The 12,989-nt window shown below is 48.3% G+C and overlaps 1 protein-coding gene across 1 annotated transcript in view; it reads left to right on the top strand.

Annotated features, from left to right (window-relative positions):
* Window positions 1-12,989, top strand: part of BLM (BLM RecQ like helicase) — a 67,754-nt gene that overhangs the window by 17,126 nt on the left and 37,639 nt on the right. Inside the window, exons 7-12 of the mRNA XM_040342194.1 lie at window positions 1,953-2,584; window positions 5,268-5,456; window positions 5,678-5,796; window positions 6,885-6,998; window positions 10,229-10,327; window positions 10,413-10,561. Coding sequence (XP_040198128.1) covers window positions 1,953-2,584; window positions 5,268-5,456; window positions 5,678-5,796; window positions 6,885-6,998; window positions 10,229-10,327; window positions 10,413-10,561 — 1,302 coding nt within the window. The remainder of the gene's footprint in view (window positions 1-1,952; window positions 2,585-5,267; window positions 5,457-5,677; window positions 5,797-6,884; window positions 6,999-10,228; window positions 10,328-10,412; window positions 10,562-12,989) is intronic.

Genomic DNA, 12,989 nt, shown 5'->3' on the forward strand with positions numbered 1-12,989 from the left:
TAGCAAGCCGCACCAGAGTGCCCCTGTAGCAAGCCGCACCAGAGTGCCCCTGTAGCAAGCCGCACCAGAGTGCCCCTGTAGCAAGCCGCACCAGAGTGCCCCTGTAGCAAGCCGCACCAGAGTGCCCCTGTAGCAAGCCGCACCAGAGTGCCCCTGTAGCAAGCCGCACCAGAGTGCCCCTGTAGCAAGCCGCACCAGAGTGCCCCTGTAGCAAGCCGGGTGCCCCTATAGCAAGCTGCACCAGAGTGCCCCTATGTAGCAAGCCGCGCCGAGTGCCCCTATGTAGCAAGCCGCGCCGAGTGCCCCTGTAGCAAGCCGCACCAGAGTGCCCCCTGTAGCAAGCCGCACCGAGTGCCCCCTGTAGCAAGCCGCGCCAGAGTGCCCCCTGTAGCAAGCCGCGCCAGAGTGCCCCCTGTAGCAAGCCGCGCCAGAGTGCCCCCTGTAGCAAGCCGCGCCAGAGTGCCCCCTGTAGCAAGCCGCGCCAGAGTGCCCCCTGTAGCAAGCCGCGCCAGAGTGCCCCCTGTAGCAAGCCGCGCCAGAGTGCCCCCTGTAGCAAGCCGCGCCAGAGTGCCCCCTGTAGCAAGCCGCGCCAGAGTGCCCCCTGTAGCAAGCCGCGCCAGAGTGCCCCCTGTAGCAAGCCGCGCCAGAGTGCCCCCTGTAGCAAGCCGCGCCAGAGTGCCCCCTGTAGCAAGCCGCGCCAGAGTGCCCCCTGTAGCAAGCCGCGCCAGAGTGCCCCCTGTAGCAAGCCGCGCCAGAGTGCCCCCTGTAGCAAGCCGCGCCAGAGTGCCCCCTGTAGCAAGCCGCGCCAGAGTGCCCCCTGTAGCAAGCCGCGCCAGAGTGCCCCCTGTAGCAAGCCGCGCCAGAGTGCCCCCTGTAGCAAGCCGCGCCAGAGTGCCCCCTGTAGCAAGCCGCGCCAGAGTGCCCCCTGTAGCAAGCCGCGCCAGAGTGCCCCCTGTAGCAAGCCGCGCCAGAGTGCCCCCTGTAGCAAGCCGCGCCAGAGTGCCCCCTGTAGCAAGCCGCGCCAGAGTGCCCCCTGTAGCAAGCCGCGCCAGAGTGCCCCCTGTAGCAAGCCGCGCCAGAGTGCCCCCTGTAGCAAGCCGCGCCAGAGTGCCCCCTGTAGCAAGCCGCGCCAGAGTGCCCCCTGTAGCAAGCCGCGCCAGAGTGCCCCCTGTAGCAAGCCGCGCCAGAGTGCCCCCTGTAGCAAGCCGCGCCAGAGTGCCCCCTGTAGCAAGCCGCGCCAGAGTGCCCCCTGTAGCAAGCCGCGCCAGAGTGCCCCCTGTAGCAAGCCGCGCCAGAGTGCCCCCTGTAGCAAGCCGCGCCAGAGTGCCCCCTGTAGCAAGCCGCGCCAGAGTGCCCCCTGTAGCAAGCCGCGCCAGAGTGCCCCCTGTAGCAAGCCGCGCCAGAGTGCCCCCTGTAGCAAGCCGCGCCAGAGTGCCCCCTGTAGCAAGCCGCGCCAGAGTGCCCCCTGTAGCAAGCCGCGCCAGAGTGCCCCCTGTAGCAAGCCGCGCCAGAGTGCCCCCTGTAGCAAGCCGCGCCAGAGTGCCCCCTGTAGCAAGCCGCGCCAGAGTGCCCCCTGTAGCAAGCCGCGCCAGAGTGCCCCCTGTAGCAAGCCGCGCCAGAGTGCCCCCTGTAGCAAGCCGCAAAAGACTTCTGCCTTTAGAATCGCACGCTTCCTTCTCCTGCCCAGGACTACATGTCCCATCGGGTACTGCTCCTCACTCAAATTTATAAGTTCTCAGGCACTTACTGTCATGTATGGACAGTGTACTGAGCTGTATGTGTGCTGCACTGTATTTTCTGATATGCAAACAAAGAATGCAACCCACCACCTCCCTCTGTGCTGCTGCCCCAATAGGGCTTAAAGAGGAAGTAAACCCTGATGGGTTTTACTTCCTCTTTTTTCAGCGTGTCTATCAAGTTTAACTTTGTCTCTTTTTTTTTTTTTTTGTCAGAAAACGTCTTTTGTCAAATTCCTCGGGACACAAGACTTCACCTTCAGAAGTGCCGTCACTGTCACCTTGTCCTAGAATGTTTTCTGCTAAAACCGATGATTCCATACAAAGCGCCGCACCTACATCAGCCGGAGACTCCGCCTCTCATCGATGGTCGGGGAATGTGTTTAAATTCAAGTCCTTTGGTTCTTCTGACAAGAAGATCCTAGACGGTTCTCTGGATGGAGGCACCAAGTTTGGGAGCCAGACAGAGCAGAAAGCCTTGTTTTTTTGTCAGTCAGTTGATGCAACAAGAAGAAGGGAATCGTCCAGTCTTCAGGATTCTGTGTTCTTTGATAGTAAATTCAACACGCCCCAAAATCAGAAACCGGTCACCTCCAGCACATGTGCTCGACCATCTGCCCCTCCCCCAGAGATCATGAACAGTGAAGACCTAGACTTTGATATAGACAATTTTGATATTGACGACTTTGACGATGACGTGCAGTGCATTGACAGCCCAGTGGCGCCACCTGCTGGCAAAGCCGTGCCATTATCCTATCCTCCAATACGAGAAGCATCACCAGTTACTAAGAGTAGCTTCAGCGCTGTGAAAGCTCCTGCCAACACCAGTCAAAGCTTTGGGACATCAGGTGGGTATTTTACATTGTTAAAGTGTTACTAAACCCAGTAATTTGAAAATAGTTCACCCGCACCCCTCACAGTGCCCACAGCTTACCAATCTTCTTTTCTCTTCCGTTCATGGACGGACACAGCAGCAATTGACCTTAGTTAGGTGATGACATGGCTCTTCTGGGCACATGTGCTCTGGAGGTTTTTTGCGATTTTCTTTTCTTTGCTTTTTTCCTGCTTTTTTGGATCCTGGGATCTACAATCAACTGCGGACTGGGTGACAGGCTGGATCCTCAATCCTTGTAGTCCCCCCCCATGTTCGGCCATCGAGCGTGTGCCGCCACGTCATCTCCTTTCGCTAGGCAGAAAAAAACTAAGGTCAATTGCTGCTGTGTCCGTCCATGAACTCAGAGATATGGATTTTCCGGTGAGTACAAAGGGCCAGATTCACAAACGAGATACGACGGCGTATCTACTGTTTCTAACTATGCGACTGATTCATAGAATCAGTTACGCATAGCTAGCCCTAAGATCCGACAGTTGTAATTGAATTACACTGTCGGATCTTAAGGATGCAATTCTAGGCCGGCCGCTAGGTGGCGAGGCCATTACGGCCGGCGTAGAATATGCGAATGAAGACTTACGGCGATCCCCGAACGTCCCGTCGATCTAAATCTACGTCGTTTCCGTCGAGTTACGCAGCGTAAAACTAGGGCTGAGCCCTAGTTCTCTTAAGCCATGGTAAGTATGGCCGTCGTTCCCGCGTCGAAATTTAAACAGCAACGTCGTTTGCGTAAGACGTCCGTGAATGGCGCTGGACGCCATTTACGTTAACGTCTAAGCAAATGATGTCGGTGCGACGTCAGTTAGCGCAATGCACGTCGGGTAATTTACCCCACGGAGCATGCGCAGTACGTCCGGCGCGGGAGCGCGCCTAATTTAAATGGGACTCGCCCCATTCGATTGGGCCTGCCTTGCGCCGGATGGATTTAAGTTACACCGCTGCAAATTTCCAGGTAAGTGCTTTGTGGATCGGGCACTTAGGCAGAAAATTTGCGGCGGTGTAACTTAAATCGGAAAAGTTAAGTTGCGCCCGCTGGTTGTGAATCTGGCCCCTTAATCCTATTTTTACATTAAAATACTGCCACTATATACCTTTTGGATGATCTGTATACCACTGTCGCACGATAAACTGCACAGTTTCTCCACTGCTGAGAGTTCAGGAAGGAGGAGATTTTCACTACTGCCTGTATACACGCCCACATGTGTGATTTTAATATCACGTGCCCTGGCTAGCTCTGAGAACAAGAAACTGTTCTCTCCAGCATAAGACACAACTGAGCATGTGCAGCTGTTGTGGGTTTAGAAACACTTTAACCACTTGCTTACTGGGCACATATACCCCCTTCCTGCCCAGGCGAAATTTCAGCTTTCAGCACTGCGTCGCTTTAAATTAAAATTGCGCGGTCGTGCGACGTGCCTCCCAAACAAAGTTTACATCCTTTTTTTTCCCCACAAATAGAGCTTTCTTTTGGTGGTATTTGATCACCTCTGCGGTTTTTATTTTTTGCGCTATAAACAAAAATAGAGCAACAATTTTGAAAAAAAAAAACACTATTTTTTACTTTTTGCCATAATAAATATCCCATTTAAAAAAAAAAAAAAAAAAAAAATTTTCTCAGTTTAGGCCGATATGTATTCTACATATTTTTGGTATTAAAAAAAAATCGCAATAAGCGTATAGTGATTGGTTTGCGCAAAAGTTATAGTGGCTACAAAATAGGGGATAGAATTCTGAGATTTTTTTTTTTTTTTTTACTAGCAATACAGGTATCTGCAAATTTTGTCAGGACTGCGATATTGCGGCGGACACATCGGACACTTTTGAAATTTTTTTGGGACCATTCACATTAATACAGCGATCAGTGCTATAAAAATGCACTGATTACTATATAAATGTGACTGGCAGGGAAGGGGTTAACACTAGGGGGTGAGGAAGGGGTTAAATGTGTATCCTGGGAGTGATTCTTACTGTGGGGGGAGGGGACTGACTGGGGTAACCGATGCTGTGTCCCTATGTACAAGGGACATCGCATCGGTCTCCTCTCCCTGACAGGACGTGGAGCTCTGTGTTTACAGGTTACCAGTTTGGAGATACACAGGAGGTCTGGGGCTAGAATTATTGATCTCACTCTGACGTTCGCGACAATACCACATGTGTGGTGCAATCAACGTTTATATATGCGTGCGGCACTTCCATATGCGTTTACATTTGTGCATTAGCACGGAGGGACGGGGGCGCTTTACTTTTTTGTTATTATTTATTTTATCCCCCCCAAAAATGTTTTTGTATTAACTTTATTACTATCACAAGGGATGAACAACATCCCTCGTGACAGCATGGACCGTGAATTGTGTTGTCTCTAAGGACAGGAATAGAGGGAAAATCTTCCATTGGGAACAAGCAGGGATTCCCTCACTTTGGAGGGATTTCTTCTCACTTCCTGTTTGGCTATGGGACAGGAAGTGAAGGGAAATCTCCCCAACAGGACACAGATGGCAAAAGAAAAACGTGACGGGTTATAACCCTCCCTAACAATATCCAAAATGAAAAGAAAGTTTTTTTTTGGGGATTTAATTTTAAGAACGTGTAATATTTAACCTTGATTGATCCCCCTCAGATTTTTGTTTCTCTGTTTTTAGAATCGTTTGTAAAGCCTCCAATAGACAACCCGGCTCATGAAAGATTTCGGGGATACAACTTTCCGCACTCTAAAGAGATGATGAAAATTTTCCACAAAAAATTTGGGCTGCATCGCTTTCGTACCAACCAACTGGAAGCCATCAATGCAACCCTGTGTGGGGAGGACTGCTTCATTCTCATGCCAACAGGTAAACCATTTCCTGTCTTTGCACCGGGTGAGAGACTTGAGGCTCCGTTCATGAACATGCAGCGAGGGAAAGGCTGCGCATCCTGTGCGTTTTCCGCAACGCTCTGTCTCTCGCTCTGGCTCTTGTATTTAGCAACGCAGCCCATAAAGAGACAACTAATGTGTACTACGTTTTGTGGTAATGGTTAGAGACTAACGGCACAATGTGTCTCAATGTTCCAGGTGGTGGAAAGAGTTTGTGTTACCAACTTCCAGGCTGCATCTCTCCCGGAGTTACCATTGTGATCTCCCCTCTTCGTTCCTTGATAGTGGACCAAGTGCAGAAACTGACCTCTCTGGATGTAAGACTATTTTTCTGTATGCATTTTTTATGTTTTTTTAACCACTTAACCCCCCCGGACCAAAATGCAGGTAAAGGACCCGACCAGTTTTTGCGATTCGGCACTGCGTCGCTTTAACTGACAATTGCGCGGTCGTGCGACGTGGCTCCAAAACAAAATTGGCGTCCTTTTTTTCCCCCCCACAAATAGAGCTTTCTTTTGGTGGTATTTAATCACCTCTGCGGTTTTTATTTGTTGTGCTATAAACAAAAATAGAGCGACAATTTAGAAAAAAAAACTATATTTTTAACTTTTTGCCATAATATCCCCAAAAACATATAACATTTATTTATTTATTTTCAGTTTAGGCCGATACGTATTCTTCTACCTATTTTTGGTTAAAAAAAATCACAATAAGCGTTTATCGATTGGTTTTATTGCATTTTAAAAAAAATTTTTTTTTTTTTTTACTACTAATGGCGACGATCAGCGATTTTATTTTTTATTTTTTTTATTTTTTTTCGTGACTGCGACATTATGGCGGACACATCGGACAATTTTGACACATTTTTGGGACCATTGTCATTTTCACAGCAAAAAAATGCATTAAAAATGCACTGATTACTGTGGAAATGACAGTTGCAGTTTGGGAGTTAACCCATTCAGCGCCCCCCTAGTGGTTAAGTGTGACCTCATCTGTGTTTCTAACTGTAGGGGGGTTTGGCTGTAGGTGTGACATCATTGATTGTGATTCCCTATATTAGGGAACACACGATCAATGACACTGCCACAGTGAAGAACGGGGAAGCTGTGATAACACTCACCTCTCCTCGTTCTTCAGCTCCGGGGACCAATCGCGGGACTCCAGCGGCGATCGGGTCCCGCGGTCACGGAGCTTTAGACCGGGTCGCTGGAGCGCGCCCGCGACCCACGGCTGGTCACTTAAAGAGGACGTACCTGTATGTGCTTGTGCCCAGCCGTGCCATTCTGCCGACTTATATCTGCAGGAGGCGGTCCTTAAGTGCTTAATGCTCTAATAAATTATTGTCCCCATCTCCGGTATTCTCTGCAGTTTTTTACTTTTTTACCCTTTTTTTTTTTTTACTCAGATTCCTGCCACTAATCTTACCGGGGATAAGACGGATTCAGAAGCCTCCAGCATTTACCTGCAGCTTTCTAAAAAAGATCCAATTATAAAACTTCTCTATGTTACCCCAGAAAAGGTACGTTTCTTTCATACTGTACAACAAAGTAACAGCCAATGAGCACACAGAAAACAAGGCAAACCCCTTCTCATTCTTAAAAAAAAAAATGTATGCTTTATCTTACACTATATCTGAATAAATTATATTATTTAGATTAATTGGTTCGAATAACTTTGGTGAAGCCTGAAAACTGGGAGTGAGGGGTTAGTGCTCACTCCCACAAATGCAACACTGTACCCAAATACATTTTTATCCCCCCCCCCCCCCACACACACACACACACACACACACACACACACACACACACACACACACACACACACACACACACAAATAGAGCTTTATTTTGGTATCTGGTTACCTCTGTTTTTTTTATTTTTTGCGCTATAAACAAAAGGTATGACAAGTTGGGAAAAAAACACAATATCTTTTACTTGCTATAATAAATATCCAAATTTTCATCAAATATGCAAAAATGTTTCCTCAGTTTAGGCCGATATGTATTCTACTAATTTTTGGTAAAAAAAGATCGCAAAAAAACGTTTGATTGGTTTGTGCAAAAGTTATAGCGTTTACAAAATAAGGGATAGATTTTTATGGCATTTTTTAATGTTATTTTTTACTAGTAATGGCGGCGATCTGCGTTTTTTTTTTATTTTTATCGTGACTGCGATATTGTGGCGGACTTATCGGACACTTTTGACACTATTTTGGGACCATTGACATTTATACAGCGATCCGTGCAATAAAAATGCACTGATTGCTGTGTAAATGTGACTGGCAGGGAAGGGGTTAACACTAGGGGGCGATCAAGGGGTTAAATGAGTTACCTAGGGAGTTATTCTAACTGTAGGGGGAGGGGACTCACAACGTAAGGAGACCGATCGGTGTTCCTCTGTACAAGGAACACACCATCATTCTCCTCTCCTCTCCTCTGACAGGACGTGGGTCTGTGTGTTTACACATTACAGATCCACGGTCCTGCTCTGTTACTGGGCAATCGCGGGTGCATGGCGGACATCGTTGCCTCCGGGAATGCGCATCGGGTCCCCAGTGACGTGGCGGGCGCGTGCGCCCCCCTAGTGGAATGCGAGGACGTCATATGATGCTTGGATCAGTACTCACAATTTTCCCGTGGCAGCGGCACTCGTTGCGGCTCCCACCGGGCACTCGTTGCGGCTCCCACCGGGCACTCGTTGCGGCTCCCACCGGGCACTCGTTGCGGCTCCCACCGGGCACTCGTTGCGGCTCCCACCGGGCACTCGTTGCGGCTCCCACCGGGCACTCGTTGCGGCTCCCACCGGGCACTCTTTGCGGCTCCCACCGGGCACTCTTTGCGGCTCCCACCGGGCACTCTTTGCGGCTCCCACCGGGCACTCTTTGCGGCTCCCACCGGGCACTCTTTGCGGCTCCCACCGGGCACTCTTTGCGGCTCCCACCGGGCACTCTTTGCGGCTCCCACCGGGCACTCTTTGGCTCCAGCAAGAAGAAACCGGAGCAATGCTGGAAGCAATTTACAGCACACATTAATCCTGGTAGCATAATGATTAATGTATGTTCCTTGCTAAAGAACATTATTTTTTATCAAGTTTTTAACCACTTAACTGCTGGCCGTAAATTAATGGCATGGGCATTGTGCGGTGATATCTGAATGACGGGTGCAGCTACAGGCATCATTTAGATATCAGTATTTTCTGCCGGCGATTCTGCACACCATAGGAATGATCATAGCGGCTGTTCCGCCGCTTGATCGTTCTTACGGGTGGCAAAAGGGGACGCCCCCTCCTGCCACCCTCCGGTGGTGCTTCTGCCAACTCACCTGTGCGATCGGTGAGTCAGTGACAAGATCCGCCGGCCCTGGTTCTTGACCATAGAGATTTCCGGCGGACCAGATGGTCGCCGGAGTCTCTATGATCGTCGGAAGCCTCTGCATTCAAAAAAACGTAGCCGCCTCGGCTGGGAAGCTGAGATAGTTTTTATTTTAGGCTTCCCATCCCAGAGGTGAGATGTGGGGTCTTATTAACCCCTCCCCCATATCTCACTGTAAAGAGGACCTGTCATGTCATCTTCCTATTACCAGGGATGTTTTTACATTCCTAGTAATAGGAATAAAAGTGATGACATTTTTTATTTTAAAAAGTGTCAAAATAAATAAATTTAAGTAAAGTAAAGGGCCCCTGTCCCCGTGTTCTCACACGCAGAAGCGAACACATACGTAAGTCCCGCCCCCCTTTTCAAAACGGTGTTCAAACCACACGTGTGAGGTGTCGCTGCGAACGTTGGAGCGAGAGCAATAATAGACCTCCTCTGTAACTCAAAACATGTAACCAGTAAAAAAAATGTAAAGCGTCGCCTATGGGAATTTTTAAGTACCGAAGTTTGGCGTCATTCCACGAGCGTGTGCAATTTTGAAGCGTGACATGTTGGGTATCTATTTACTCGGCGTAACTTCATCTTTCACATTATGCCAAAAAATTGGGCTAACTTTACTGTTTTTTTTTTTTTTTTTAAAGCGGTGGTTCCCCCTAAAACAAATTTCTAACAATACATTCGTAAGACCTGTTACACTGCGGGTAGGCTGGCTTTTTTTTTAATTTTTTTTTTTATTTATTTATTTTTTTTATATAGTACATACCTCGATATCGCCGTATCGTCCCTTGGCGGTGGGCGTTCCTAGTTGATTGACGTTCCTCCGACGGGCGCATACTGCGCGTCACGACTTTCCGACAGAAGCCGAACGTCATTGCGCAGGCGCCGTATAGAGTCGGCTCTATACGGCGCCTGCGCAGCGACGTTCGGCTTCTTTCGGAAAGTCGTGACGTCACGTATGTGCCCGTCGGAGGAACGTCAATCAACTAGGAACGCCCCCCGCCAAGGGACGAAACGGCGGTATCGAGGTATGTACTAAAAAAACAAAAGCCAGCCTACCCGCAGTGTAACGGGTCTTACGAATGTATTGTTAGAAATTTGTTTTAGGGGGAACCACCCCTTTAAGCATGAAACTTTTTATTTCCAAAAAAAAAAACATATTTGAAGAATTGCTGTGCAAATACCATGCGAGATAAAAAGTTGAGATGACCGCTGTTGTATTTTCTAGGGTCTTTGCTAAAAAAAAACATATATGTTTGGGGGGTTCTATGTAATTTTCTCGCAAAAAAATTATGATTTTTACATGTAGGAGAGAAGTGTCAGAATTGGCCTGGTTGTCAAGTGGGTAAAGTTCCACTTTTAATGTAAATATTTTACAGGTCTGTGCGAGTGCCCGGCTTATCACCGTTATGGAAAACCTTTATGAGCGCAAATTGTTGGCCCGGTTTGTCATTGACGAGGCTCATTGCGTCAGTCAGGTAATTTTATCTTGTCCTGTGTTGACCTCGGCGCTCTTTATTATGTGTCTCTTTATTTATAAATGATCTTTTCTCTCACTCACAGTGGGGTCACGATTTCCGCCCAGACTACAAGCGGTTGAACATGTTGCGTCAAAAGTTCCCTTCTATACCAATGATGGCGCTCACAGCAACTGCAAATCCCCGTGTCCAGAAGGACATTCTAAACCAACTGAAGATGATAAAACCTCAGATGTAGGTCTGGTACAAGCGAACTTAGAATTTGAATTCGTAGAATGTGATGCTACATAAAATAGTCAAATATTGAGGTAGACGGTCATTAACCTCTTGCCGACCAGCCGCCGCAGTTTTACGGCGGCAGGTCGGCTTCCCTGCGTGAGAACATGTAATATAACGTCGGCTCTCGCGCAGGCCACTAGGCGCGATCGCCGCCGGGCACACGCGATCGCTCGGTACAGAGCGGGGAACGGGAGCTGTGTGTGTAAACACACAGCTCCCGGTCCTGTCAGGGAGAGAAATGCTGATCTTCTGTTCATACAATGTATGAACAGCGATCAGTCATTTCCCCTAGTGAGGCCACACCCCCCTCTACAGTTGGAACACACCCAGGGAACATAATTAACCCCTTCCCCGACCCCTAGTGTTAACCCCTTCCCTGCCAGTGGCAGTTTTATAGTAATCCAATGCATTTTTATAGCACTGATCGCTATAAAAATGCCAATGGTCCCAAAAATGTGTCCGAAGTGTCTGCCATAATGTCGCAGTACCGAAAAAAAATCGCTGATCGCCGCCATTAGTAGTAAAAAAAAAATATTAATAAAAATGCCATAAAAATACTCCCTATTTTGTAAACGCTATAACTTTTGCGCAAACCAATTTATAAACGCTTATTGCGTTTTTTTTTTTTTTTAAGAAAAATATGTAAAAGAATACATATCGGCCTAAACTGAGTCAAAAATTTATATATTTTTGGGGGATATTTAGTATATCAATTAATACCACCAAAAGAAAGCTCTATTTTTGGGGAAAAAAGGACGCCAATTTGGTTTGGGAGCCACGTCGCACGACCGCGCAATTGTCAGTTAAAGTGACGCAGTGCCGAATCGCAAAAAGTGCTCCGGTCTTTGACCAGCAATATGGTCTGGGTTAACCACTTAAAGCGGGGGTTCACCCTGTTAAAAAAAAAAAAAAATTTTTTTTATTAGACCATTACATTCGGCATCGTAGCGCGAGCTACAGTATGCCGGTCTTACATTTTTTATCCCCGTACTCACTGTGCTATGGCTCATTGAAGATTCCGGGGAATGGGCATTCCTATGGTGAGAGAAGGTGGTTGACGGCCGGCCCTGGCACGTCACGCTTCTCCGGAAATAGCCGAAATAGGCTTGGCTGTTCACGGCGCCTGCGCATAGCCTGTGCGCAGGCGCCGTGAAGAGCCGAGACCTACTCCAGCTGTCTTCGGGGAGCGTGACGTGCCAGAGCCGGCCGTCAATCATCCTCCCTCTCCATAGGCACGCCCATTCCCCGCGGGAGTCGGATTCTTCAATGATCGATAGCACAGTGAGTACGGGGATTAAAAATTTAAGACCGGCATACCGTAGCTCGCACTACGATGCCGAATGTAATGGTATAATGATGTGAAGGAGGGTGAACCACCGCTTTAAGAACCACCATTTAGCTGTTTTTACCTCTGTTTTTAAATTGTGACAATGTATGTCGCCTTAAAGCGGGGGTTCACCCTAAAAAAAAAAAAATTATTTTCTAGCATGCCATCAAGCATACTAGCGCGATCTACAGTACGCCTTTATTTTATTTTTTGGCGCCGTACTCACAGTTTACTGCCGTAGTGAAGTTTCAGACTCCCCGCGGGGAATGGGCGTTCCTATGCAGAGGGAAGATGATTGACGGCCGGCTATGGCGCGGCACGCTTCCCGAAAATAGACGGAGTAGGACTCGGCGCTATATGGCGCCTGCGCACAGACATCGGAGCTGACTGCGCAGGCGCCGTGAAGAGCCAAGTCCTATTTCGGCTATTTTCGGGAAGCGTGACGCGCCATAGCCCGCCGTCAATCATCTTCCCTCTGCATAGGAACGCCCATTCCCCGCGGGGAGTCTGAAACTTCACTACGGCAGTAAACTGTGAGTATGGCGCAAAAAATAAAAATAAAGGCATACTGTAGCTCACGCTACTATGCTGGATTTGATGGTAGAAACGTTGTTTTTAGGGTGAACCACCGCTTTAAATACGGATGTAACATGTTCCAAAGGTGAATTTAGACTTGGCTCACACATATGCGATTTGGATGCGTTTTGAACACGCATCCAATTTGCATAACATGTATACCAGACCGGCTTTCAATGAGCCAGTTCACATATATGCGGGCTGGTTGTGGTGTGAATTTTAGTCTGGTTCAGGTGCGATTTCAGTGTTCATATTTATATGTACACGGGAGTAGTACCTAATATGTCAATAGGGAGGTGTTCACCTTTTTGTGGTGTTCATATTCATATGGCACCTGAAATGCTGAATGGAAACCGCACCGGACTCTGCGCCAAACCCGGGCCCACATATATTACCAAAAGTATTGGTACGCCTGCCTTTGCACACACATGAACTTTAATGGCATCCCGGTCTTAGACCCCTTTCACACCGAGGAGTTTT

This window comes from Rana temporaria, chromosome 3 (assembly GCF_905171775.1).
Source record: "Rana temporaria chromosome 3, aRanTem1.1, whole genome shotgun sequence".
Lineage (NCBI taxonomy): Eukaryota > Metazoa > Chordata > Amphibia > Anura > Ranidae > Rana > Rana temporaria.